This window comes from Rhododendron vialii, chromosome 7a (genome assembly GCF_030253575.1).
Source record: "Rhododendron vialii isolate Sample 1 chromosome 7a, ASM3025357v1".
Classification (NCBI taxonomy): Eukaryota; Viridiplantae; Streptophyta; class Magnoliopsida; order Ericales; family Ericaceae; genus Rhododendron; species Rhododendron vialii.
This window is the reverse complement of record NC_080563.1, coordinates 4,208,927-4,236,857: the sequence shown is the minus strand read 5'-3', so window position 1 is coordinate 4,236,857 and position 27,931 is coordinate 4,208,927. Positions and strand designations below refer to the sequence as shown.

Genomic DNA, 27,931 nt, shown 5'->3' with positions numbered 1-27,931 from the left:
ATTCTATTGGTTGAAAATGGATGGATAGATCTCATCACAAAGTGATGTCATTCTTATCATGTAATACACTTTTTGGTAAGCATGACATCACTTTGTAATGAAATTCACACAATTTCAACAAATAGAAAGGAAGATAATATTCACCCTTTTAAGTGGAGGGTGAACAAAACTCAACTCCTTCTGGGGAAGGAATTTTCTCACTGAATCATGAATGCATAAGTGGCCACTAAAATCCCAATTGCTGTGCACATATGCTGTGCAGTTAGTCGGGTAGTTGTCAGAATAGATACAGAAATGATACCTACACGGATGAATAATGCACAGATCTTGCACTGATCAAGATGTGGAGCCCATTACAGGTCTCACACAAATGATTCGAGTCGTTCATTAAATTTAAAACATTTTTTCAAAGGCTTCTGTGAAAAATCAGCTCAATCCGATACCTATAAATACTTCATCCAATCATCTAAAGTTTTGTTCAGTTTCGGTTCTGCACAAAAAGTTAAATGATTGGATCGAATACTTATTGATATCGGATTGAGCTGATTTTTTCACAAAAGCCCTTAAAAAAATATTTTAAATTTAATGAACGGATCAGATTTTTTGTGTGGGACCTGTAGTGGACCCCACAAATTGATCAGTGCATGATCTGTACGTTATTCATCTGTATGAATAGCACGTTTCTTTTTTTTTCTTTTAGTTTGGAGTTATGAGTAAGCCTTTTTTAAAGTACTAACTTTTTAGTTAATGGAACTACTTCCAATGATGATGAAAAGTGTTACCTAATTGACAACTTTTTCCTCTCTGGAATGGGCACTTCTAAAGCAGCTAAATTGGCTTTACATAAACAATTAAGGAGCAAATTTGCCTTCCTGACTACTCCCAGCTTAGGGTTTTTGATCTTCCGAAGATCATGTCTAAGGAACCCTGGGAGTTCCTGGCTCAAGGTGCAGTTCCTACTTCAGTTACCTTCTAGCATATCCAATTACTTGTGGGAAAGTTCATGCACTACTATAACGATGTCATATTCGGTTTCTAAACTACCTACACGATAATAGACCAAATTAAGTCGTCGACTATTCATATCGTATCCTAAAGAGCTGCAAACGGATAACTTACGATGCAAAATGTAATATGTTCTTGCCAAGGTAAAGCAATAGGGAGACATGGAGATTGGAGAAAGAGATTCACTCAATGATACTAAAGGTAGTTAAAGCACGCACCGAGACAACGCAGGAGAAAAACCTCTTACAAATGATACTTGAGGCTGCTGAGAGCTATGGAGACAGTTGTGGGCTACCTGTGGATATTTCTCCCAACAAGTTCATAGTGGACAATTGCAAGAATATACTTTGCTGGGCCATGAGACCACTGCTCTCTCAGCATCATGGTGCTTGATGTTAATGTCTGTATCCGGAGTGGCAAGCTCGTGTGCGTTCAGAGGTATTTGAAATTTGTGGGGAGAACCTCCCAGATGCTGATATGCTTTGAAGCACAAAAATGGCATGTTAGGATTAAATTGAAGCACTGAATCAACAAGAAACTCTGCTTGCCTCGAGCCCTCAACAAGCATTACAAAGTATATTCGAAAATTAAGATCTGTCAGGGAGACATTTTTATGATCAACCCATTTCTAAATACGGTTTTTAAGTGATGTTGCAATTCTCCCTAGTGTTATCCAATCCTCCTAAATAACCCATCTCAACTTTACAAGGAGAAGATATCTACCAAAACAAACACCAAGCTCGGAGAGAGGCTTCATTTGACTGAAGACACCACATACAGTTAAAAATCTCCAAGGTTTAGCACACTCGCTAACATGAAATTTAGAGAACAGAACATTATGAGTAAGAATAAGGTCAATGGAAATAAGCGTATCTGCCTATCCCAAATAATGACGGTTCTCTGAAGAATGCACGACTCCGGACAACCGATCTCTTCCATTGGCCTAGTCCACTAACTCCCTCCCCAGCCAAAATGCTCTCAAGTCGTGAGCAGGAGATGCACCAAAAGAGAAACCTGTCCTGCTGATAGACACCAGCAGCCATATCAACCCACAAGGGCCACAACGTGGTAGGGTAATAACAAGGGGAATAAGTTAAGGGGGAGTGCTCTTGACCATTCCTAATGACTAATTGGTAAACCCTTCAAAATGCACAGATCATAAGTTATTTAGTTCTTATATTAACAAGGAATCGCACTTGATTTACATTCGTGTGTGTAGGGAACAAAGAGAAATTGCATTGAATAACTTTTTGAGAAAGCCTACGCAGAATAACTCATACAATCAAGTGGAAAGAAAGAAAGAAATAAATCCAACACCCCGACTATAAATCATACAACCACCCGGCCTACAACTCAAAAGTCATCAACATTGTGCAAACATCACGAAAGGTGCTTCCTGTGTTTTACTCAAAAAACCATGTCCATGCACAGGTAACTCTTTCTTTCATTATTACCAAGAAACACAAGTACTACAATAGTTTTTTAGCAAGTGACATGAAATTCGTCATCTTAATAACCATCATCTTATTTAAATTGGCAGCTAAATATGGTGATTCAAGAGACATTGTGCCTTTACTATCCAGTAGCATTTGTGGTAAGAGAAACCTTGAATGCTATGGATGTCAGAGGCATCCAAATTCCAAAAGGAATCAACCTTCAGACCTATGGGGACCTGATGTACACAAGTTCAAATCAGAAAGATTCGCACAAGGAATTCCTAGCACTTGCAAAATTCCCCAGGCTTATATGCCATTTGGGGTTGGGCCTCCCATCTGTGCAGGCCAACACTTGCCATGTTAGAACTAAAGGGGATTCTCTCTCTTATTCTTTCACTCTCTCCGGAATATCAACATTCCCCCGTGTTTAGGTTAGTTATAGAGCCTGAACATGGTGTTCCACTCCGTGTCAGGAAACTGTGAACTCTTTTGTATGGGAATACATTATGTTGTGTCGTTCTTAGCTACTACCAAATTAAGTTTGTGATAGTAACAACAATGCATATGTAGCTATTCAATACCTAGCCTAATAGAATCGGTCAATATTAGAATTTGATATCGTTCCTAAGAATCACCGATATCGTGCCAATTCAGAAACACAATCAGCCGAAGAAAACGTAACTAAGTGTAATTCAAGAACAAGCTTAGGACCTAAAGGTGTTATGCAGAGCATAAAAGATGAGGGTTCAAGATAGTGAGAAAACAAGCTTAGGGCAAAGGGGTTAGTAGTTAGAAACATTGGCCCACGTTTGAACACAAAATGGTAAAGGCAAAGCAGTCTCTTGCAAGTTGCAACCAAATACACCCGGTTGGGAGAACGGAACTAATGAGTGGGTCAACTTGTATATGAGAATTGAGAAACATAATTCCATGGATAAGGTATAGAATCTCCCTCTGTGTGTGTCTCAATGCTAGATATCTTCTGCAGGCACATTGGTTCAATTTCAGTGCCTCAGCTAGAAGGATTCTGCACATTTGTCTTGAGTTTACACACCACACAAATTCATTTGCAAGGTCATCTATTATCAGGTATTCATAACTCAACCCAAGTTTGAAAATAAAACTATCATTCAAAGAATCCAACTAATTGTCCAACCAGCCACTACAATCCCACCAGTTCCGTTATCCAACTAAGGTAAAGGTGCTGAGTACGAGTCCCCAGAGGGGGCATATACCGTGGACTAGAACAGAAGCTAGTGTCATAATTCCAGCTGCAGGACCACCGGAGGTGGTTGCCAAGATGGCAACTGGTGCGAGGGTGAAATTCCCCCACAAGCACAGGGTTGCGAGTTCAAATCCCGCTTGCAGGTAGTAGTCATCGTGAACCTATTGGCACCATCTGTTCAGCTTGCACCTTGGTGGGGCTGTGGTGATGGACTACCTTCCCATGGGTTAGGGTTACCCCGAAAGGACGCTCTAGCCTCTAGTGAGCTTGGCTCCCTCAATGGGTGGTACTGGTTCACTGGCTGAACATGCTATGCCGGTTGGGAGCCCCTCTTCCGTGAGGGGGTTGCAACTCTGATCTTCCTCTCCCAACCTTTTCTACTAGGCCAAAAAAAAAAGGGAAAAAAATTCCAGCGGCAGGCCTTATGAAAGATGTGCCAGTAGAGAAGAGGGTATAACCGAAGCCAAGATTCATCCCTTGGTCGATGATATGATAAACTTGGACATGCATCATATTCTCACGCAATTACCAAGAACAATCTCAAAAGTTGTTCTTATAAAATGTCGATGAACTAATTAGAGGAAATTATGAATTTATGAAAGCCTCTCAGCACATTCTGATTTTCAAGCAGACTAAACCACAAAACTCCAAATATAATTATGAATTTTATTTTATTTTATCATCATCGTGCAATATTACGTGGAATCATAATCTACAAGTCAAACATGTTTAGTCGCTCTACTCTGCAGGACAAAATACAGGCCAACACCCAAAACCGATAAACATGGTATATCATTCATTGAGTCGATGGAACGACCTGGTAAAACTACCATATAACCAGGGCAAAGGTGAGCCTTGTCATAGCACGAAGGAGATACTTGTCACATTTGCCAAACAAATGTAACGGAGTTTATTAAACGTCGTAACAACAGCCCTCGATCCTAATCAGTGTCCAATGTATAAATCTAATAGTGTGAGAGAAGAAGGATCAGCGGGAACGGATTGAATCTTCAACTATTAAGAATCACTTTGTCTAAGAGAGACTTCATGAGAACAGGGAACGACTCCGATTCCGCTCCAATCGAGCTTCCCTCTGTCAAAAAGAAGAAGAGAATAACAACATTTAGTGTGCCAATTACTGCCACAGAAATACACTTGCAAACCACAGCTTCTGTTTGGATGCAGTGAACAAGTTTGCCCTGTCGCTTAACCATGTCAAATTATTTGCAATTGGCATTAGATTGTAACTTGAATCTTCACAAGAAAAAATAGATTCATGTCATCAAAGTAAGAAGGGAACAAATCAGAAAGACAACTAGAAGTTTCTCATTTGTGTTTATGTCCAATGCTATTCTTACAAATACAACTAGCTCCTTAAAAAGACCCCTTTTTAATTTTTTTTTTTTAAAGATTCTCGTCTTAAAAGAATTCCTCAACTTAGACTGTCCATGCTTTAGGCTAGACACATGCCTTAAAAGTGGTTAAGCCTTCCCAACAACACGAGTGCTTGGTAATGAACGTTTTTATTGGAGATAACGGATATATTTTGAGAAACAACACAAGGAGGGATATTCTTGTCAAATACAAAGACAGGAGTTGTAGTCTTGTAGAAATAAGGTCGGATCAGCTGATGTTGATTTCAGAAAACAGTCAACCTATGATGCATTCTAAGCAACTCTTACCTCTTTTCTGGCAAATATTACCCCATTCTATCATACTCATACCAAAGATATTATGCACCATAACCTACTAACAATATTCAATTAAATACATCTCACCAGACAGGATCAAGAACAACAATTCTAAGTGTTTGAGGAAACTCTGTACCTCCTTTTTCTTGCATTCCTTGTAGATGTCAAAATATTCTTGACATTTACTCTTGTCCGACTTAAATTCTTCTAGACCTGCGATTCAGAAATTAGTAATTTGCAAACATGTCATACATAAATTTAGTAATATGTTCCAAGAAAGAACGTCAAAATGGACACCAAAGAACAAGAAGTCATAAATTCTAGTCATTCCTTCAACCAGAATTTGATTACATGAAACCTCAACAATTGTTTTACTCATCACTACATTTCAAAAAGGTATGCCAGATCCCATAAAGAGTATCGGTACTTAATATCACCAAATACCTACTGATACAATGTATAAGTTTCACTGTCAACTATTTTTTTCTTGACACAGATGACTTACAAGACGAGCTGATGAATCAACTATCATGTCCTTAGTGGGACATGTATAAACGACACAGTGTTAATGTTGAATTATTACAACACTCCTGACCTAGCTATTTCTAGATTATTAGCACAAAAGAAAATCTAGACTGGAGAAGTCAACTATTAGATCATAAACTGCATGTTAAAGCTCAGTATCCAAAAATCAACTAACATCTACGGGACACATAAAACCAACATCATTGAACCAAAAAAGGAAGAAATATTCACCAAACATACTAGGCACTTGTCTTCGTTGGTCTTTGTTTTGATTCATTGCAATATCACAAAGCCCAAACTTCTGTGGCAAGATTGCTATTTTATTGTTACAGACTTAAAGTTCTAAGACAAGCAGGACAAACTAGAAGTTTGGAAGTTTCTCATGAAGTAAATATGGATGTGAACTAATTAATTTTTTTTGATAGGCATGGCTATGAACTAATTAAGGAGACAAGTGCTTTCCTTATCGAACCAAGTAACAAAGGAAGCTTTTTCCGGTTCGTCTTATAGACAATTCATAAAGTTGTCTATATCTTGGTTTATGACATTTGCTAACTTAAATGATTCACAAACCCATTGATACATCACCTACTACGCATGCTCATCACCGAAGTCCTGAGCTGGAGCGCATGATGGTTGGTTTAAGCTAATAAGGTGGTTAACTCTAATTAGCTTAGCTTAGCTCTGTAAGCTAAGGCAAACTGTTAGTTGGTTAGCCATTAGCATTTCACTTTCATTTCGTTTTCATTTCATTTCTTGTATTCAGTTACATCTTGTTGGGTATCGAGTCAGTGTGAGCATCTGTTATGGAGTTGGTTGTGGGGAATGGTTGTATAAGAGGGGAAGATATCAGAATGAATGGTAACGAATTGTAATCAGTTAAGCTGGGATCAAACGTTCCCTGAGTTTATCCTTCTTCCATACCATCTCCACCTTTCTTCTTCCCCGATTCACCTCTGTAACTGTCCATTTCTACTGCACCATCTATCACCCATCTCCAATGTCAGAAAACAATTACTGCTCAACTAATTACAACGCAAACGAGAATAAAGCCCAGGACGGAGTGAAAAAACCCTCCAACAAAGGATATCAAGGTTGTCAATTCCATCCGTAATTAGGGTTTAAAACAAATAAATCAGAATTGAGGAAAAAGTTTCAAATGCACAAACATGTACAGAGAGAGAGTAGTACATTTGAGAGAAGCAGTGTATTGAGGAAAGCAAGGGGAATCGGCGATCCTCGCAGCACTCGGGTAAGGCGTCGATTGATCTCTCGAAGACGTCATTTGGACTTTGAGCTCTCCAGCTCTCCCTCCCTCTCTCTCTCTCTCTCTCTCTCTCTCTCTCTCCTCTTCTTGCCCTCCGGCTCCGAGGAAGAAGTGTACACGGGTCAAGTTTGGCTTATGTCGGTTCACTCTACTTCGGGTCTTGACCCGATTCGGCGCAGGAGACCTTTCGGCCCAAAAACAGTTGCCCAAGCCCATCTCCAACTCTTTTGCTACCCATTTTTATTTGGGATAATGACAGCCTAGGATGTATTTTGATAATTAATACATGCCAAGTACATGCTGAAAATATTTGTTAATGCTGAAAATGTCATTGACTAGTATTAATTATTGAAGCACATCATAGGCCGTCATTTTCCCTTTTTATTTAAATTTTTGGCTAAAAGAACATTAATTGAGAACTACAATGATTATCATCAACATTTTTTATCAGATCATTGAGACGGAGAAATATATAGTAAGATACTACTACAAGAAAAGGTATGTGTTACATTTGACCAATGAAGAGCTTATTATTCTTTGCCGGCCAGTGATTTGACATATTAATTCAACAGAGGTTATATTAAATAACAAAATGAGTATTTTATGTTTTACAATTCAACTAGTGCAGATTTGGTGAAAATAGCCCAGTTTAGCTAGATTTGATGAAAAATGTTCTCATAAAATATGATAAAAAAGTTTCTCAAAAAATGTAGTAGTAATTTAATCTAGTTTCTCAAAAAATGTAGTAGTAATATCTTTTCATCAGATTCTGAAGAAACATTTTGTTAGCAGTTTGATGAAACAATTGATGAACACTTTGTTTTTTCCCATGAAATTGATGACTACTTGAAGATGCCTCAATCAAAGATCCGAAGACCGTATCAGTTATCGTATTAACTTTTATTACCAATTTGTCTATGATATGTGTCGGTACCGTGCAGTACCCGATATTGGTTATTGCTATAAGTGTCATTCTTTCACATCAAAACATTTAACATAAAATATATATTTGTATAAAAAAAGGTAATTGATTTCCACACTTCCCCTTTAGCCACTCATACTCATTTTTTTGTCTATATCCACTTGAATTTACTATTTTATATTTTATTCAATACACTTTTTTCACACATTCAATGACAATATATTATAAATTCATGTGGATAAAAACAAGAAAAGGGGTGTGGTGTGAAAATCACTTTCCTAAAAATAATGTCTACTACTGAGGTAATTACAATTCTAGAATACAAGATTGATTAAACAACCGAACATACTGGCCGGTGTTCAAATCCCTGGCCTTAATAACTATAGAAATTTTTGGGCATAGTGGCAGGTACCATGTGGCGCGGTGGCAGTATCCATCGACGATCCCAACCGTTGAAACATGTTTTGAACCGAAAAATTTATCCTTGCAAGTGGCTGTGAGTGTGTTAGCGAGTGGAAATAACAAGAGCTTTTCTTTTGCCTTTTGGGCTCCACCTTTTTATTCCTCTCATTCCTTTTGCCTCCATTGACAGCTCAAAATAAGGTCATCATACTCATAACTTTCCTACCGAGGAAAACAAAGAGGGAAAAAAAGAGAGGAAAATTTCCATTGAGATTTTCTTGCTCCCACCCTCCCCACTTTCCCACTACAAATTTATGCACTACCCGACACAAGAAAAGAAACTTTTATCTGTTTCCTCGATCTTTGCAACTTCTTGCAGTAGAAATCCATTCAATTCAACCCAGATGGCTTGGCTCTGCAACTGAGATAATAACAATGAGATGGCTACAACGACAGCAACAAGAACGACAGCAGCGAAGTTCATCAAGTGTGTGACCGTTGGAGATGGAGCTGTTGGGAAGACTTGCCTTCTGATATCCTACACCAGCAATACATTCCCAACTGTATTTCATCTTTTCCCTCTATTTCAACTGTTTGTTTCCATCATTTGGTTTGAATTTATCTTGGGTTTAATGATGTTTTTTTGTTGTTGTTGATGCTAGGATTATGTTCCGACTGTTTTTGACAACTTCAGTGCCAATGTTATGGTTGATGGACAGACTGTAAATCTGGGCCTCTGGGATACTGCTGGTATCATCCCCCCCTTATCTTTTGTATATATGTATGTAGAATTGTATATCTATTGATGTACAATCAATGGGTATAGGCGATCTTTTAGTTTTTCTGCTGCAAATGTCGTTTATTTTCATTGTTCTCTGGGGGTTTTTTACAAGACCTCAACCATTGTTTGATGAATGGTCAAAGTGAAAGGTAAAACTTGGTGGTGAAACTATATGAGAGTTTATCAAGTCCATAGAAATGCATATTATTCTGTGTGCGTGTAAAAGATCAGATTTTTCAATGTTGATATCGCTACGAGGACATGGGAAAGGATAGGAAAATCTGAATCTAGGAAAGAGATTCCTTGAGAGAAGCTTCCATAGGAATAGACTTCGGATTCTCCGCTAAACTTGTCCATGATTTGTTGTTCCCCATTTCAGCTCTTCAACTTTTTCTTTTATCGGCAGCTAAATAAAGCATGATCACTTTTGTATGCATAGCTTGAAAAGACTTAAATCTGACATGGGGTCATTTGAAACTTGAATGAAAATTAGTCAAGCACCATTTTTATCTGAAACTACACTTCTACGCTAATAATACTTCTTTGGCACTAAAGTTTTTCAGTCTACTCATTCTGTTTTATTCTACTTATGTTTATAATTTATGAAGCAATATGTTAAGTTGAAGGATATCAATCTAGGAAATTCCTTCGTATTATGCTCCTCCGTGGATGAAGATGATATTCATTGCTTTTACGTGGTCCGTGGATCGAAATATCCTATCCCATAGATAAATAAGAGAAGAATAACAACAAAGTTGAAGTTAATCGGGCATCTTTGATTGGTTCCTAGACAAAGTTGTTTAGTTATGGTAACTGCAATGAAAGGCAACTTCTAATATTAGTCTGTTTTGAATTCTTTATGCAGGCCAAGAGGACTATAACAGGCTGAGGCCTCTTAGTTATAGAGGAGCTGATGTCTTCCTCCTTGCCTTTTCTGTGATAAGTATGCCTAGCTTTGAGAATATTTCAAAGAAAGTATGCCTCTTTTTCGTTTATCTTTCAATTTAACCCATCTTACGTGGGTTTATCTTTTGATTATCAGGTCAATAATACGCTTAACTTGTCTAATCACATCTTTATGTCTCCTTTCTTTTGCCTTTTGCCCACCTGTTATGTTGGAGAAGTGGGTCCCTGAGCTAAGGCATTATGCTCCATTAGTGCCCATTGTTCTTGTGGGCACCAAAATGGGTAACTATGCTTTCATCCTACATGATTTCACTGCTTCTGTAAATATTTGTGATGGATGGTGTGTGTCTCTTGCTTTTCAATGAAGTTTCCAAAGGTGATTGTCAAATTTTTTTTTTTTTGAACAGAAGGTGATTGTCAATTGACCTTTTTTTTTTTTTTTTGAACAGAAGGCGATTGTCAATTGACCTTTTTTTTTTGGAAGAACTACGAAAGTGAAAAGTGATGAATTGCCTCCTCCCCCTCCTCCCTTTATTTTCTTCGGAGGAGTGATAAAGGCCCTTTTTCCATTCATTTTCTTTATTTTGCCTTGTGAAAACCAAGTGATGAAACTTTAATTGCATTATATGACAGTAAGTATTAGTTTATATGTGCACATGAATGTGTGTACGTACTCTAAACCAAGTACTTCTGAAATTAAGGCTTTTGGAGTTGAGTTCCACGTTTGTTTCGCTGAGGAACTGAATTAGGACAAAAATAGGTTGCCAATGGAACCTTTGAGTCAGCTTAGTCATTGGGAACTTATGTAATGTTATGTGACCTCTCTCTATCTATCTGCCATCTTCATCTTCTGGTGTCTAAAATGGCTCCCTCAAAAGGCAGATTTGAGAGAAGATAAGCAGTTCCAAATGGATTATCCCGGCGCTTGTACCATTTCTACAGCACAGGTATGCACTTTGCATTTGGAAGCACTGTGAAGTGTTTGTCATGTTTAGTATGCAATGACCCTCTTAATCTGAAGTGCTAATATGATAGTGTTAAAAAATGTCTTGGGAGTTAAATTTGGCATTGTTGATTTGTCCAAGAACATGAAGTAAACTGACTTCGTAAAACTTGTATCATGAAGTAAACTGCTTTGCTACTACTCCCTCCGTCCCAAAATGTTTGTTCGGTCCGCAAAACGGAGTCTTAAAAATAATACGATTTTTGCAAGAAAAATTCAAAAGTTTTTTAACAAGTTACTAGATATCAATAACTTCTATTAATTCGTGAAAAATGTTTGAATTTTTTCTTTAAAAAATTGCATTATTTTTAAATTATCATTTTGCGGACCGGACAAACAATTTGGGACGGAGGGAGTATGTTACAAGAAAAATTAAAGCACAGCAACTACAGTAACAATTATCCCCATTCCCAAGAAATGGATTCCCCCTTGTACTGAATAAATCAGCGGGCTCCATCAGTAGCTGGCCATTGGATTGTCCTTTTTTGCTTTTTTGTTTAATGCTAAATGTATTAAACCACATGTTTGGATCCAGGTTATTTGGAGAGTTTAACTTTTTTCTTCCTTATGATCACAGGGTGAAGAACTAAAGAAGCAAATAGGAGCAGTGGCATATCTAGAATGCAGCTCCAAAACACAGCAGGTTCATATCACCTCTGTATGCATATGTAGTTACTGATGCACAAACCTTCCTTGAGGATTGAGTCTACATTTGGCATACCGAAAGAGACCGTCAAATATTGATATCTCTAAGTCGTCCATTGACGGATTGCCTTAAATAGTGCCCAACCCAGATTAGCGTGTTTAGTATTCTAGAGTATATAGTTATCCATATCTACATTACCAGCATTAGTCAGCGTAAAATCAGTGAAAAAAGTGACTCGAAGTGGAGGCAAGCTTTGTGCAGGGAAAAATTCAACTGTAAATGGCCTGAAATCAATGAACTAAAACAGGATAAAAGAAACCAGTTCAATATAGTACTAATAAGTTTCTGTAGAGTCCTCTCTTCAAGTTGTTCTTATTTGCACCTGGGTCTCAAGCGTTGTGCCTCAACTTATTATGTATGGGAAAGGAGCTGGCCAATTATTTTTGATTGGTCATAACATTAAAGCACTGTAAGTAAACGTATAAATCCCTGAGTAACTAGATATATTTATACTTCCAATTTGCTCTTGCTTCACAAGTTTCTCAATTAGCAGTCAAATTATCATTGGGACTGTCTGAAGAAAACAGAATATCTGGAAAATCCTATTAGATTATTAACCACCAACTCATCTAAAAGCTCAAGCTATTAGAGAGAGGGATAGCTTTATTTTTCATAATTTCAACATGCCATCTCACGTGTAGCTAGACTCTCCATAAGCCGGCTAAACAAGTGTGGATGTTTTGATCATTTGGTAGGTGGTGATGTTCGAAAAAAGGATTTATAATCTGGCTCATATACCATATGCATTATACCACCAAATCATCTAAAAACCTAAACGGTTAGAGAGAGGAGTAACTTTTCCTCAACAAATCCTTTATGTGACAAAGTTAGAGGGAATTGAGTCCAGTTTAAACATATCTTTTTCCCTTTCAAATTGCAGAATGTGAAGGTTGTCTTTGATGCTGCAATCAAGGTGGTTCTCCAGCCTCCAAAGCCCAAGAGACAGAAGAAAAAACAGAAAATTTGCCACATACTTTGACCATGCCAACAGATCTTTGGGACTGTGGTGCTCTTCTTGTTCTGTATGAGAGTATCTTCTCTCTTTATCTTCTCTGTCAGTGGGGTGTTGTAATTTGCTCTTTTTGATTCTTTCGGTCCGATGTTTTTGTGTGGGGATGAAATATGCCAGTTCGTTGTGCTAGTTCCCTCATGTTATTTGTAAATTTAGCAAGATTGCGCCAATCGCATTTGGTGATATTTGTTCTTCTTTACTAAGTATATCTTTTTTTTTTTTTTTTTGTTGCTTGGCATCTTCTTTACTATCTTGAGTATGGATTTTTTATTTTCCTGAGGTCTGGATAAAAACAAGGGGATACTTCATCTCAATGGAAATCAGGACAAATATGTCAAATCAAAGGAAAATTTACGAAGTCCTGAAATGAATCTACCCATCTTGTAATTAATAATTCCACTGGTTATAAGAATCATGTGAACATGTATAGTTGATACTTGATAGCTGTCATGTACCTCAAACATCACAAGAAGTTCGAACAGGGTTTGATGTAAAAAGAAATACTCCAAGATCTCTCCTCAATACAACGGTTATGAAGGGGCAACCACTGTAGCGATCTCCTTAAACGTGATCGTAGCGATGTTCAAGTGCTGTAAAATGTTTGACTAGTAGGTGTTCGAGCGATATACTCCTACCATGGAAGACATAGCCCGTCACCACAGCCCCATTGAGACCCAAATGTAGGTCTTAAAATAGCTGGGCCCACCTAGTAACATCAGACATGTAATGTAAGTCCCACCCTCAGATCAAGGAGAAATTATTCGATGCCCCAAGGGCAATGACAGGTGTTGCCCCCACCTTTGCTTTTTTTTTTTTTTTTTTTTATCCGCAGGTGCCTCACACTTAAATATCTACTAACACGCGTTTTCTTCTCCCCCGTCCCACTAGACACAGCCTTTTCTCTAAAATTAAGTGTTTCAAATTTTAATCCGTTTAAATGGGTGAGAAAATTTTATTTTTTTATCATTTAATTATAAAGGGTCATAATTAAATTTTGACTATAGGGCTCTCGTTGATTAACCCCTAAGAAAGTCGTAGAATCAAATATCTCTTAGGACTAACCAACGAGAGCCCTAAAGTCAAAATTTAATTATGACCCTTTAGAATTAAATGATCAGATAAATAAAATCTTTTCACCCATTCAATCGGATTGAAATTTGGAACACTTAATTTTTCAACTTTCAGTTTATATATTAAAAAATATGGTTAAAAAATTAAGTGCTTCAAATTTCAATCCGTTTGAATGGGTGAAAAGATTTTATTTATCTGATCATTTAATTATAAAGGGTCATAATTAAATTTTGACTATAGGGCTCTCGTTGGTTAACCCCTAAGAAAGTCGTAGAATCAAATATCTCTTAGGACTAACCAACGAGAGCCCTAAAGTCAAAATTTAATTATGACCCTTTAGAATTAAATGATCAGATAAATAAAATCTTTTCACACATTCAAACGGATTGAAATTTGAAGCACTTAATTTTTTAACCATATTTTTTAATATATAAACTGAAAGTTGAAAAATTAAGTGTTCCAAATTTCAATCCGATTGAATGGGTGAAAAGATTTTATTTATCTGATCATTTAATTCTAAAGGGTCATAATTAAATTTTGACTTTAAGGCTCTCGTTGGTTAGTCCTAAGAGGTATTTGATTCTACGACTTTCTTAGGGGTTAATCAACGAGAGTCCTATGGTCAAAATTTAATTATGACCCTTTAGAATTAAATGATAAAAAAATAAAATTTTCTCACCCATTTAAATGGATTAAAATTTGAAACACTTAATTTTAGAGAAAAGGCTGTGTCTAGTAGGACAGGGGAGAAGAAAACGCGTGTTAGTAGATATTTAAATGTGAGGCACCTGCGGATAAAATAAAAAAAAAAAGCAAAGGTGGGGGCAACACCTGTCATTGCCCTTGGGGCATCGAATAATTTCTCCAGATCAAGGGTAACATTAGCTACCCACCATGAAGAGGTGAACTCTTAAACCTGCCGTCAAGAAAGAATGATTGAACCCCAATTTATTTCAGGTCAATAATTCTAAAACCACACTCATTTTACACACCCAAATACACACTGACACACATTGATGTAGTGTGTGTGGATGTGTATTTGGGCGTGGTCCTAGAACTACTCGACCCTCCCCCCCCCCAAAAAAAAAAAAAAAAAAAAAAAACCCACACGAACACTCCCTCTTTCTCCCTTTTTTAAAGACTATCAGCTTCCAACATATGTACTTCTTCATATCTTTTCTGGGCAACCCCCGAACTGAAAGGATGATTTCCACAATGAAAACAATCTTCCCCACTATAGCAGTTTTGTCTCTGGCTTTGGCTGCTGTCATCTATTTCTGCGTCTGGGTTCAACCCATCTCCAAATCTTTCCTTTCAATGCAAAACTACCCTTGTCCACAATCATACTCTGTAAGTGAATGACAACTTATTACTTCTTTCCTAAAAAAAAGATAGTCCTATCTACTAGTTTTTATGCAGATTTTTGAACAGAAAGAGGTGACAGTAAGAGTCGGCTTGACTATTCGGGGGCCTAAAGCGAGAATTAAAGGTGTGGCCTTTTTTGTTGGACGGGGTACCAAAGAAAGAGAAACCCGTACCACTTGTAAATTTACAGGGGCCTAAAGTGGCCGCAACTCGAGTTGTAGCTCAGGTCCGGCTCTAGTGACGGGTGGTATTTCACAGATTGTAAAGCCACCCAACAAATGGCATTTTGCGACCAAATCAAGCATCTGCAACTTCACTCTGTAGTGATTTTTCAGTTAATTTACAAACACAACTTTTAATAGAGAAAAACATGGACATATTATCTTGCCTGTTTTAAGCATCGATAACATAGTACTCGTCGATAACGGTACTCGTGATATTGCTATGTATCGGTATCGTAGGTCCAAAATTCGCGAACTGTCGATATTTTAAACCTGGTTATGCATATGTATTGATCTGAAATTATATATATATATATATATATATATATATATATATATATATATTTGTGATGCAGAGTACCCCAACAGACGAGCTTGAACAAGCTCTACAAAAAGCTTCGATGCCCAACAAGACTCTGATCATAACCATAGTGAACAAAGCTTACGTGGAACCACACAGAGACAATTTCCCTTCAATGCTTGATCTTTTCCTGGAGAGCTTTTGGCTGGGAGAAGACACGAGATCGTTGCTCGATCATCTGTTGCTGGTCGCTGTCGATCGGACGGCGTACGACCGGTGCAAGTTTCGACGGCTGCGTTGTTACAGGTTGGAAACGGACGGCGTGGATTTCACGGGAGAGAGGGTTTACATGTCGGACGATTTTATCAAGATGATGTGGAGAAGAACGTTCTTCCTCTTGGATGTGCTCCAGCGAGGCTATAACTTCATCTTCACGGTACGCCGTTACTATCAATAATTCCAGGTACACAGAAAATATATCCCGAAAAGATAAATCAACGGTACAGATTCACTTTGAGTATCACATACACATTGGGTTCATGGGCCAAAAATTAAATTGACATACAACTGCAAGTTATTTCTAGCTCCTATTCGAGAAATAACTAGATTAAGAGGTTAATTATGATAAATTTATATTTACAAATCAATTTACTTTACAATTACCCCGACGACTTATTGTATTTTAAAATTATTGCATGGTAGCTTCATTTGTAATACTATCGCATCTGGAAGAGAAGAGAAGGCTTACGTTTCTATAATCATGAATCAAGTTGGCGATTGGGACAATTTAGGGATACAATTTAGGGATTTCTCAGCGGGATCGAAATGGTAAAATTTGACTACAAACTTTCAAAGATGTCCTTGTGAGAAATCTAAGCGAGTCACTCTACTTGCCCGGTATGATACTCAACTTTTCGAGCTTCTTTTTTATTTTTTGGTCATTCGTTAATCCTAATTTACACTATCCTAGGGGAATTAGGGGAGGGAGATGAGCCTTGTGAAAATCGAACCTTGCCAAAGTACATGAAAGTATGTAGAATAACTTTTCGAGCTTCAAAAATTAAGTTTAAGGGTCTTTTTAATGAGTGTCCAAAAAATTGTACTTACTGCTGAAGATGCTTAAAATGGACTTAACATTTCCTATGAAAGTACACATTTCGAGAATATATAACCAAATTAAGCTCTCTTGACCATATGGCACGGGAATACATACCCCTAAAACCTTGGAGGGAGTGAAAGTTCTACAATGCTACGTACAACCATAGAGTGCTGTATCCGTCTTCTATATTCGGGTGGCAAACATCGCATATATTTTCGGGATAAGAGTAGTTCGAATATATTATCCGGGGTGATAATATGTTCGCCCTCTATGTCCGTCGGCAAACGGAGTATTGTAAAAACTTTTAGGAAGTGGACGGTTTGTACTGTAAAAACTTGGAGAAAAAACTGAAATAGTCCCTATAGTTAAGTGTTTGTGTCAACTTAGTCCCTGTGGTTGTAATTGACTCTATTTACACTTTGTACTTCCCATTTTGTTCCAACTTGGTCCAATTACTAACCGCCGTTAGTCCTTTTAACTCCAAAATCAAATGGCCCCTTTTTTGGGGTTTAAAACAGTAATTCTCTCATTCCCCTCTTGCCCTAATATTAGGGGTGTGCACGGGTCGGGCGGTCTGGTTTGACCCCCAAACTCGACCCCGACCCGACATGGCGGATAACAAATGTTTTAGGCTCGTAAACCAAATCGAAAAGGGATAAGAACATTCCGCGAGCCCGATTCTTTATGTCAGGTCGGGTTCGACCAAAAACCAAATTAATCTTTAAGAATTGGTCGGGTCGGGTAAGAAACGCACCAACCCGCACTCCAAACCAAAATCTGATTTTTAACAGAAAATGAACCCGTACCCATCTGAAGCACATGTTCGATCCTACCCGAGACCCTTCGGGTCGGGTCCACGGGTGGACGTTTTTTTTGCACAGGCCTACCTAATATACCTCTGAACCAAAACATAGCTTATTCTTCCATTCTCCATTGATAAAGAGACACCTGAGATGAAATTTGGTTATAGTTTTTTGCAAAAAATTACCCTCTAATTCAGCATTTTCATGATCAGCCATGAGGCAACATAACCACTGGTATTGTTTATCTGTTCAACTTGTGGACAAATGCTGAGATGCCTTTTTTTTTTTTGCATAGTACTGAAAATGCATATAGAACCATGTCCAAAAGTCACAATATGATATAGATCCAAAAGTCACAACATGATAAAGAACCATGTCCAAAAGTTAGAATATTACATAAACTTAGGGGTTGCTCGGCTAAATAAGTCAAGTGGCTTATTTTTTTGTCCTTATTCAATTTTTTTTCGCATTTGTTAGTTTTTTTGTCAATTTTTTCGGGATTATTGCTTCGTCATGACGAGAGGAACCTAAAAAGTAAAAGATTACCATTGAAATTCAATTTTTTTGAATAAAAACGAAAAAATTGGTTTAATTTTGTCTTTATTGGCTTATTTTTGTCTTTATTTAAAAGGATTAACGGCGGACTAACGGCAGTTAGCAATTGGACCAAATTAGAACAAAATGAAAAGTACAGAGCATAAATCGAGCCAATTACAACTACAGGGACCAAGTTGACACAAATATTTAACTATAGGGACCATTTCGATTTTTTTCCCTAAAAACTTTTAGAAGTGGACGTTTGATAATGCTACTACAAGACAACCATAGAATGCTAGGTGAATGTGTTGTAGCTTTCTCGTCTAATAATGAACTCTCCTCCTCCCATGGTGATTGTCCCTTTCTGTGATTGTCATTAATCGAGGGACTGTGCATTAGAGCAGATTTTAAAATTCGGAAAAGCTTTAACAAGATCCGTTTGTCAGACTATTTTGTTCAATAAATCTACGTACATTTTTACAGATCGCCTCCGACCATATTTCTTTCACATATGTGTAGGGCTGATTTCACAATTAAATATGTGGAGCCGACATGTATAAGAGAGCGGTGTGGTCGAGAGGAGTGTACGTAACATTATTGTTTTTTCTCTTCTTTTCATTTGATGGAGCTGTCGGTCACCATTATTGCACAAATGGGAGTATCTTGTTTAATTTCCAACCTAACGAATTCACAACAACCAGCATCATTGAATAGTCAAGCACATCAACCAGCATCATTGAATAGTCAAGCATCACGCACGTCACTCTTGAAATCTTGAATTCCGGATGATTTCCCATTAAGCTTAATCCAGAGCGTGATAAGAAGAGTCGAGTAATATGTTGAAATTATCGAGATTTGAACTGATCTCAAACCAATCTCAAACAAGTTAATCTTTGGTTGGGGTTTAAGTTTCTCTCAATTGCTAAACTATAACGGATTTCAACATGCGTCTAAGCTTAATTTATTGTCTTTTCTTCTATTCGAGAGTTGATAACTTGATAGTAGTAGTATTACCAAAAAATAAATAAATAAAAAGGCTTAATTTATTTAAACTACACACTGATGTGAACGATTTTTTAAATGAAATTGAACATGAATTCAGCTCTAATAGAATGGTTATTGCTTCAGACTGATCTACTTACACTTGACTTTTAAGATCCAAGTCTTTTAACTTCACTAGATTGAGCACAATAGCACATGGTGCGTCTAGTAGTAGGAGTTATGTTCCCATCATTCAAGTCAATCTCGTAGGCCACTCAATTGATAAGGATATGATAGTACACACGTGTCATCGAATTTCGTACTTGCACTTCTTATACTATACGTGTTTTGGATGGTCCAGATCCAACCACTCTTTCTTCCCTTTAGCCGACCATTCTCTCTCTCAAATCTTAGTCATCTAAAACACGTTTGGGGCTCAGATGCGCATTCAGATGCCGCATGGACTATATTCTATTTGCACCCAAAAAACTTCTCCTTCGCATGGCTTGCATTTTTATTTTTTTTTCTAGATCGAAAGAACATACTCTAGCTTAGATTTCAAAAAGAAAGAAACATAGATTACCTTTTACCGCGGGCAGAACCTTTATAAGGGCGAGGTGGCACGGGCTAGGCCGCCCGGGTCCCAGGATCCGGAAACTTGTAGTGTAAGGTGCACTACCGGGCGTATCACATACGTTCGTGAGTGTTTTCAATGGTCTAGATTCAAATAAACTTTTTCCAGGAAAAAGTTTATTTGAATCTAGACCATTGAAAACACTCATGAACGGTTGAGATTTGCCTGCTGGATTCCCGTGTCCCAACCTCTCACCAAAATACTCCTATGTAACTTCGCAACTTTCCACCAATTTTAATAGCTATTGTTTGAACATTATTAATGGATGATTCACTTATCCATAATGTATTTTTCGGGGTATTAGGTGTGATATAAATACAAAACGCGTACTATTTTTGATATTCTACTCTCTGTCCCAGAAAGATTGTCTCGTTTGCAAAATGAGAACTTACAAAAAAGCCTTTTTGATTCAAAAAAATTCGAACTTTATTTCGCCAAGATATTAGATTTCAATGAGTTCTTTTTAATTATTCAAAATAAATTTGAAGTTGTTAGAATAAATACATTCTTTTATCGGTTTGCGGATCGAGCATCTTTAGTCGGAGGAAGTATTTTGATCTCTTTTCGGTGCCGTTTCCAAGTTGAAATCCCGATTCCGCCGTTGCCTTCAACTGTGCCCATGTGGGGGTTGTATGGAGCTTTAGATCACTAGCAACCTCAAGTGAAAAAATTGGAGCAATGCCACTTCTACTCCTCCAGGCCTGGGCATTGCCACCTTATTCAAGCTTGTCAATTTGCGTTCGTAAATAAATATCTGGTTCATGTAACTACATCTAGTGCCAATTTATTTTGACTACAGGACACCGATATACTCTGGCTCAGGAACCCATTTCCAAGGCTAAGAACAAACGAAACCGAAGATCTGCAAATAAGCAACGATTCATCCGACCACCCGTTGGCCGAATACTTGATCAACACCGGCTTCTACTACATCAGATCAAACAACAAGACCATCTCACTGTTCGAAAAATGGCATTCGATGAAGGACAACTCCACGGGGATGAAAGAACAGGACGTTTTGGTCCGTATGAAAGCTACGGGCGTGTTTGGACAGTTGGGACTCAGTGTTAGGATGCTGGACACCCTCTACTTCAACGGGTTTTGCAGCAATAGGACTGATGTTGGTTTGGTGGTGACGGTTCACGCAAACTGCTGCAGGAGTGTAAGCGCGAAGGTGGAGGACCTGGCGGTGATTCTTGGTGGTTGGAGGAGGTTCAGGGCCGCGGCCTCCTCCGCGGGTGGTGGTGGTGGGGAAAATGGGGGTGGGAATGGGACTGATGGGTTGTTTCAATGGACTACCCATGTGGCTTGTTGGAATGCATGGAGAGAGCCTAATAAAACTTTGCTTTAGAGATTGGTTGCTAACTGCTTATGTTTGGGTTTAGTTGCCAATTGAGATTTCTAAGTACACATAAAGTGTACTCCGAAATTCCCAAAAAGTGAATTTTTATCGTTGATTTATCTTCTAAAATGTTTTAGAATTTATATTGTTGATTTATCTTTTTGAGGTAATTTCAAAATATATTTTCTGTGTACCTAGCATTGTTCGATTGAGATAAAGGTCGTAGTTATGTGATAATCTATGTATAGAAGGATGTTAGCTAGGATTCTAAATAATGTGGGGATGTTGGTAAAAGGGTGTTAGGCCTTTGGGCTGATGACTTCTTTCCCCGTACAACTTTTTTGTTCAAGTTCCTATGTTTTCTTCTTCTTCTTTTTTTAATTACTGTTCCTATGTCTCTTAACCATATGAATTGGTAGGAATTTGAAAATACATGAATCTCCAAACACATCTGAATCGGAGACATATGTCATGTAAAATAGACTCCATATTTAGATTCGTTTTTGAATTTTTTTAAAAATAATCTATTTATTAAAATAAATTTTCAATTTTTTTGCACCATCAAAAAATTCTCATCGAAATCTATTAAAAAAGATTTATATTGTAAAAAAATTATTTTAGTAAGCAGATTATTTTTTAAGCTTAAAAATTACACGTAATTTTGTAAGGAACTAACTTTACGGGATGGAGGGAATATAATTATTAATTACGCTTGAGTGAGATAAAGTAGAAAATTGAAAGAGTGATATTTTCTTGTGAATTTGAACTCCCCTTTTCTTTCCATTACAGGAGATCTGAGGTTTTTTTATGTTTGCGAATAAAAACATTGATGACCAGCCCCAATTTTGAGATTTTTTACCAAACCGAGAGAAATCCAAAATACAGGCCGAACCGATTAAAAAAAAAAAAACAGACCTAACCCACTTTATAGGTCTCAAACCCAAAAAACCGGTTTGGCCCGAAAAATTGTCCGAAATCGAACCAAACCAAACCAAACCGAACCGAATCGCTCTTTACCCCTACGCCTAAGGGTGAGCAAAATATCCGTCAAACCGCGAATCCAATCCAAACCGGAAGGTTTGGTTTGGGTTTTTAGTAATATGGTTTGGTCATGGTTTAAAAAAATTAGAAACCGCGTTATATGGTTTGGTTTATGGATTCACGTTTACGGTTATGGTTCCAAACCGATCCGAACCATATAATACATACATACATATATGTATAAATTAATTATGATTCACCCAATAAATATGAGAGCTTGTAGTCAACTACTTAATTTATTGATCCCATTAAATCCACTGCAATATTTAATTTTTCTTCACTGCCAAGATAATGATATGAACCTTGATGTAGAGTGATATCACAAGTTGATTTCTACCATGCTGCAACTATTGCCCTTTTGCTACCTCATTTCAATTCAATAGTTTTAGAAATTATTTTTGGTCTTTTATTTGATTAAACTATCTTAAGATATTTAGTAGTTGGTATTCTTAGTTGGTTTAGTTTAGTAACTTATCAGCATTTTATTTTCTTAGTTTAAGACTTGAGGTAATTTTTGGTATCTTACCCTTAATTAGTTTGTTGATATTAGTGTGTTTTAATAATTTGAATGGAATTGGTTTAAATATATATATATTTTTAATTTATCTTCATAATGTTAAGTACTTTAAATTTTTTTGAAGACAATAACTTAGTTCAAAGCAAACCGTGGTTTAAAACCGAAACCGAACCGTATTTAAATGACTTGGATTGGTTTGGTTTTATGTCTTTCGTGGGTTGGTTTGGTTCTCCAAATTCATAATCCAAAAGTATTGGTTTGGTTCTTGGTTTAGTATGAAACCGAACTAATCCGGACCATGCTCACCCCTGGTTACGCCTAGCCTACCTGTTGTAATATGTAAATACTCCCAAACTAGTGGGGGGTTCTATAGTTTTATCTTTGCTCGGGGCCGTCTTTGTAATTACCCAAAAACAAATTTACGAAATAATTGCAGATCTTCCATTGCTCTTCGTGTGAGTTCTCTCTTTTTGCCTCAATTGTAGATCCGCCATACGATCAAGGTGAAGTTTCTCTCTCCCCCCCCTCTCTCTCTAGTCGTCTTTCGCTATCTCGTTGTTGTTGTTGTTGTTGTTGTTGTTGTTGTTTTATCATGGGTAATTGAGATGCTTAAACATTACTCTGATCCACACACCAGCAGTGCATCCATTCAAGATGGAACACAGATGTAGGAGTATTATAAGTTTTGACAGGCCCTTCTTTTTAGCAATTTCTTTTTGGGTGCCTGAAGTGGTGTCTTTCTATGTTTATGCCTAGGGCTGCAAGCGAACCGAGCTTTTCGCAAGCAGCGCTAGGCTCGGTTCATTATGGGTTTGGCTCGGCTCGTTAGCATTTTTGGGGGCTTTTTATGATCGTTTGGTAAAGGATTCGAGTTTTGAGTTAGTTGTGACTCTGCTTCTTTGTAGAAGCTCGGCTTGTTAACAGATGCTTGTTAAAGTAAAAGAACCAAGCTAGAACTCCTCGATGCCAAAAGTGCCTAGCTCGAGCTAGGCTAGTTTTGAAAAAAATTTTAAAGCTCGGCTCATTTGCAGCCATACTTCTTCCCTGGGCTGGCACTGCTACGAGTCTATGGTCTACGGTTAGGTGTTGTGATTTCCGCAGTTCATACTGTGCATTGTTTCCCTCAAAGACATGGATTAGGCACATAGTGTAAGCCAGTGTGGAAAAAGAAAGTTATGCTTATTGTGATAACCAGGTTTTGTTATTTGTTGCCAATAAAAGTGAATTGTCTTCTTTTACAGGCTTGATTAGCATGGCTACTCTTAGAAATCTGAAAATCAAGACGTCTACTTGCAAACGTATTGTTAAGGAGCTAAATTCCTATGAGAAAGAGGTTGAGAGAGAAGCTGCAAAGACTACTGATATGAAGGACAAAGGAGCTGATCCTTATGACCTTAAACAACAGGTATCTGGCTTCTAGTTTTTATTCTTCTTTTTTATGGCATCATTAATTGGCAACACATTATGTTATTGAGTTGTAAATAAATGGTCACATAACTTCGTATGATATTTTGTGCAAAGTGCAGAGCCTTCTATATAGCATCAGAATGCTATATCTCTGCCTTGGGATTGTTGTTATGCGTATATATTACCTCTGTCTACAAAACTTTGTCACTCATTCTTAAGAGTATTTTAGGATTGCTGATCTTTTTGGCATTCCATTGTGATCTTTGATGAATTTCTATCTAGATGATGGGTTTCTGAGGATATATGATTTGCACTACTTAATGTGAGGTTTACAGTTTATTGTGCCGGAAGACATTTGCCGTCTCGTCGAATTTTCTAATGTTTTCACTGAATTACCTGACACAGAAAAGTTAGTGCACATTATAAGAGAATCTACCTTGTATCCCATTTCACTCATAATATGTCTTCCTTTTTCTGGGTTGCTGAATGGTAAGAAACTATTGTATTATTGTAGTATACGCTTTGTGGTGGTTCAAGTTGGAGTGCCTGTTGTAACATGGACCGTGTTACCATGTTAGAATCCAAGTTGTTTCTTATGAGCTTGATTGTGTTGTAACTTGTAATGTGTTCCAAGTTATATTCCCTCGCAACGTGCAAGGTTATTTTCTTACAAAAGGAACATGTAGCTGATGTTGATTCGAGTTTGAATTCTCCTTGTTTAAAGTTCATTACAAGCAATTGAAACATCACAGAGAATGGCCAACCACATCATAGGAATTGATTACATACTATCATAATATTGATAAGGATATGGACGACTGTTCTACTCTTTAAATCTTGTTTGGCATGGAATTTGTTCAGGAAAGTGTGCTGGCTGAATCCAGGATGATGATTCCTGATTGTCACAAACGTCTGGAGGTTGCATTAACTGACCTGAAAGGAACCTTGGTATTCTCTCACTCATAGTGCATTGTGTTGGTGCTAATATAATAGTTTGTTCATTCTATGTTAACCTAAAAGGACAAATTGCATTCGATTGGAGTTTGTTCAGTTTGTCAATGTGGTGCATTGGAATTTTCTATGTAGGAATAACCAAAACTGCGTTGACCTATATGGGAGACTAGATTTTAACCTTAATTTGAGTTTCATCGCATTTGAACTAGGTTTTACATGGTGCTGGTTTATCTGGTGACCAACCCCAGGGTTGCATCATACCTTACTGCCTGTGGTAGTTTAGGTTAACACCTGCAATGGAACCCATAAATTCTAGACTGGATCTCGTTTCCAAGAAAAGGACTATAAATTTTTGTTATCCTCTTAAAGAATATTTACTCTCATCTCCACTCCAACACCCTCTAAAACTCCATTTTAGAGAATCAAAGTAAAATATTATATTCAAAAAATGGCTATAGGGGGTTACATCATTCATGCTAACTCCAACCCTATTCCTCCATTTCTTCAAAATTCTTCTCTATTTATACCTAAAACTTCGGCAATTCTCCCATTCCGTCCAAAATTCAAACTGCTATCCTTTTATTTTTATGAAAATTCAATATTGATCTCTTTTTAAAGATATGGTAAATATCTTTCTAATAGTACAAATCCGATGAAAAATAACTGAATACATTAAAAGTTACATCCATTTAATGAATAAAGTTCTATCCTCCAAATATGGAGGATGATCCTCCATTTTTCCTTCAATCCTCCATTTTGGAGGACCAATACCCATCCTCTAAAATGGAGGAGAATTTTGGAGGATGGGTTGGAGGAGAATAATCCTCCAAAGATATGGAGGAATGAACGATGGGTTGGAGATGCTATAAACCTGAAATATCCCGCTTTTGTTGGTTCTCAAACTTGGTCTGGGTAAAGTTGGGTCAAAGTTTTGTTACTATGTGCAATGGAGAGGATGTTCTTTGAGGGTTGGTGTTGTCTTTGGCCATCCTGTTGAGAAAAAGGATCTGGCTGTCGTACTTGAATTTTGTGTGACATATACGTTCCCAGTTCTAGTGACATTGAAATTTCATCTTCATTAAGGAATTGAGCTTTCCAGTTTCGTTTTATCATGAGATAGTGTACGAAAGCTTGCCTAGACTTAATTCAGATTACCGGATTGGAATTATTACACATTTTTATGATAAATAGGGGAGTGTTCGCATTTTCTATTTAAAAGTAGCAAAATAAGGATCACCTGTTGAATATTGGATGGTCACTTTTATCTGCTGCATTCTATCTTACGAGCCAACTCCAAATGCTCATGATGTATTTGCTAAGTGCTCCAATAAGGATAAAGTTGGGCACAAGAAGTGCTTTACTTCCAATGCTAAGAACAAAACAACCTTGTTCCAGCTGCGACAGACTCGAAAGGACAAATTAGTTGCCTTTGTGAAGGTTTTTTGTTTGCTGTGGTATTAGGTGTAAACCACATCGGTTCTACACAAATTTGATTCTCCCTCCATCCCATTTTGATAGTCCCCTACGAAAAGATGTGCAATTTTCAGATAAAAAATAAAGTACTGATGTACATGATTTTTCGAGTTTCTTCGCACCAAATTAAAGGTCTCAGTTAGTTCTTTAATTTGGTGTGAAATTTTTTAATTTTTTTGAATGGAAGTACTATAATTTTTTTTTGAAAATTGCACCTATTTTCGTAGGGGACTACTATCAATATGGGACGGAGGGAGTAGTTATTTTGAAAGTATGTTTCTCTCCATGTCATTTTATAGATGCACAATTAGAAGCTGTATAAAACGCGACGAATTCAATTTTGCAATGTTCACTGTGCTAAAAACATGTTTGGTTTCAGGCTGAGTTGGAAGAGTCAGATCACAAGGAAGGGCAAGAAATCGACGAAGCTCGAAGCACAATAGCAGAGGTTGAACAGTTATTTCAAGAGACAGATGTATAGTCCATCTGCTATGCAAAAGAACCTGTGTTTGTAGTTTGTTTTAGTTTCTTATTTTTGTGTTGAGTATTCGTACAACACTTATGGGAATCAAGCCCTTGGGCGATGGGTTTTGAAACATTTTACGTTTCTGAAGTTTGACTTGCCTTTTATTATGCTTTAGAGAGTTATATAAGATCAGGGATTGCTCTAACTTGAATAGATATGTTGAGTGTAGATATAATCGTACACTCAGAGGTCTTGTGTTCAATACAAGTCTTGTGTTCGATTCTGCTCGAAACACTTTTGTCTCTCTGATGTTCAAGTAGGTAAAATAGCTAATGCGATTCTTTTACCTAGGCTGCACATAGTGCTTGAGAACACCGAGCAAACTGTGGGTCCAAAGGAGCAAATAATTGTTTTACGTAGAGGTGCAATGTGCAACATCGAAAATTTGGGTTTGGAAAATAATTATTATCGGTCATGGTGAAATTGGGTAGGCCTGGGAAAACCATTGGACAACCTGAGCATGAACTTGAAATTGCTCCTTATCTATATTTTCATATTTTGTATCTGCGTTCAAATGGTTTGGCTGTCGGCATTTGATGTATGAAATTGCTTCTTACTCCTTCCGTCTCATCTTCATTGCCCATTATTCATTTTGTCTCTTTTATGTCTATTGTTTATATCTTTCAATCGATAATATTTTTCATAATTTCAACAACTTTGTATTATAGAACAAATTGAGATCTACCAAATAAGATTCATATTGCATATTTTTGGAAATTCATATTGAAAGATATAAGCGATTGAAAATTGACACGAACATAAAAAAAGGACAACCAAA

At 37.3% G+C, this 27,931-nt stretch overlaps 4 protein-coding genes across 7 annotated transcripts; 3 read left to right on the top strand and 1 right to left on the bottom strand.

Moving 5' to 3' along the window:
- Positions 1-4,320: 4,320 nt before the first annotated feature.
- On the bottom strand, positions 4,321-7,258 carry LOC131333984 (cytochrome c oxidase-assembly factor COX23, mitochondrial). The gene is made up of 3 exons (XM_058368849.1): positions 7,074-7,258; positions 5,494-5,570; positions 4,321-4,759 (listed from the first exon to the last, which is right to left on the bottom strand). The coding sequence occupies exons 1-3, from the start codon at positions 7,165-7,167 to the stop codon at positions 4,712-4,714; spliced, it is 219 nt and encodes a 72-aa protein (XP_058224832.1). The 5' UTR covers positions 7,168-7,258; the 3' UTR covers positions 4,321-4,711.
- Positions 7,259-8,655: 1,397 nt separating this feature from the next.
- Positions 8,656-13,085, top strand: LOC131331834 (rac-like GTP-binding protein RAC2). The gene is made up of 7 exons (XM_058365771.1): positions 8,656-9,036; positions 9,136-9,223; positions 10,120-10,229; positions 10,379-10,442; positions 11,043-11,107; positions 11,741-11,806; positions 12,750-13,085. Exons 1-7 carry the CDS (start codon positions 8,914-8,916, stop codon positions 12,846-12,848), a joined length of 615 nt encoding a protein of 204 aa, XP_058221754.1. The 5' UTR covers positions 8,656-8,913; the 3' UTR covers positions 12,849-13,085.
- Positions 13,086-15,061: 1,976 nt separating this feature from the next.
- Positions 15,062-21,584, top strand: LOC131331833 (uncharacterized protein At1g28695-like). 2 transcript variants are annotated; one of them, XM_058365769.1, is made up of 3 exons: positions 15,062-15,302; positions 15,895-16,275; positions 20,693-21,584. In XM_058365769.1, the coding sequence occupies exons 1-3, from the start codon at positions 15,111-15,113 to the stop codon at positions 21,242-21,244; spliced, it is 1,125 nt and encodes a 374-aa protein (XP_058221752.1). In that variant the 5' UTR covers positions 15,062-15,110; the 3' UTR covers positions 21,245-21,584. The 2 variants fall into 2 exon arrangements, with proteins under 2 accessions (XP_058221752.1, XP_058221753.1); XM_058365770.1 differs by lacking the exon at positions 15,062-15,302 and adding an exon at positions 15,358-15,441.
- Positions 21,585-23,140: 1,556 nt separating this feature from the next.
- LOC131331832 (tubulin-folding cofactor A) lies at positions 23,141-27,385 on the top strand. Of its 3 annotated transcripts, none has more exons than XM_058365766.1 (4): positions 23,141-23,291; positions 24,034-24,198; positions 25,062-25,148; positions 27,007-27,385. In XM_058365766.1, exons 2-4 carry the CDS (start codon positions 24,046-24,048, stop codon positions 27,106-27,108), a joined length of 342 nt encoding a protein of 113 aa, XP_058221749.1. In that variant the 5' UTR covers positions 23,141-23,291; positions 24,034-24,045; the 3' UTR covers positions 27,109-27,385. The 3 variants fall into 3 exon arrangements, with proteins under 3 accessions (XP_058221749.1, XP_058221750.1, XP_058221751.1); XM_058365767.1 differs by having other exon boundaries at positions 23,147-23,296; positions 24,035-24,198; XM_058365768.1 differs by having other exon boundaries at positions 23,256-23,942; positions 24,035-24,198.
- The last annotated feature ends 546 nt before the right edge of the window (positions 27,386-27,931 follow it).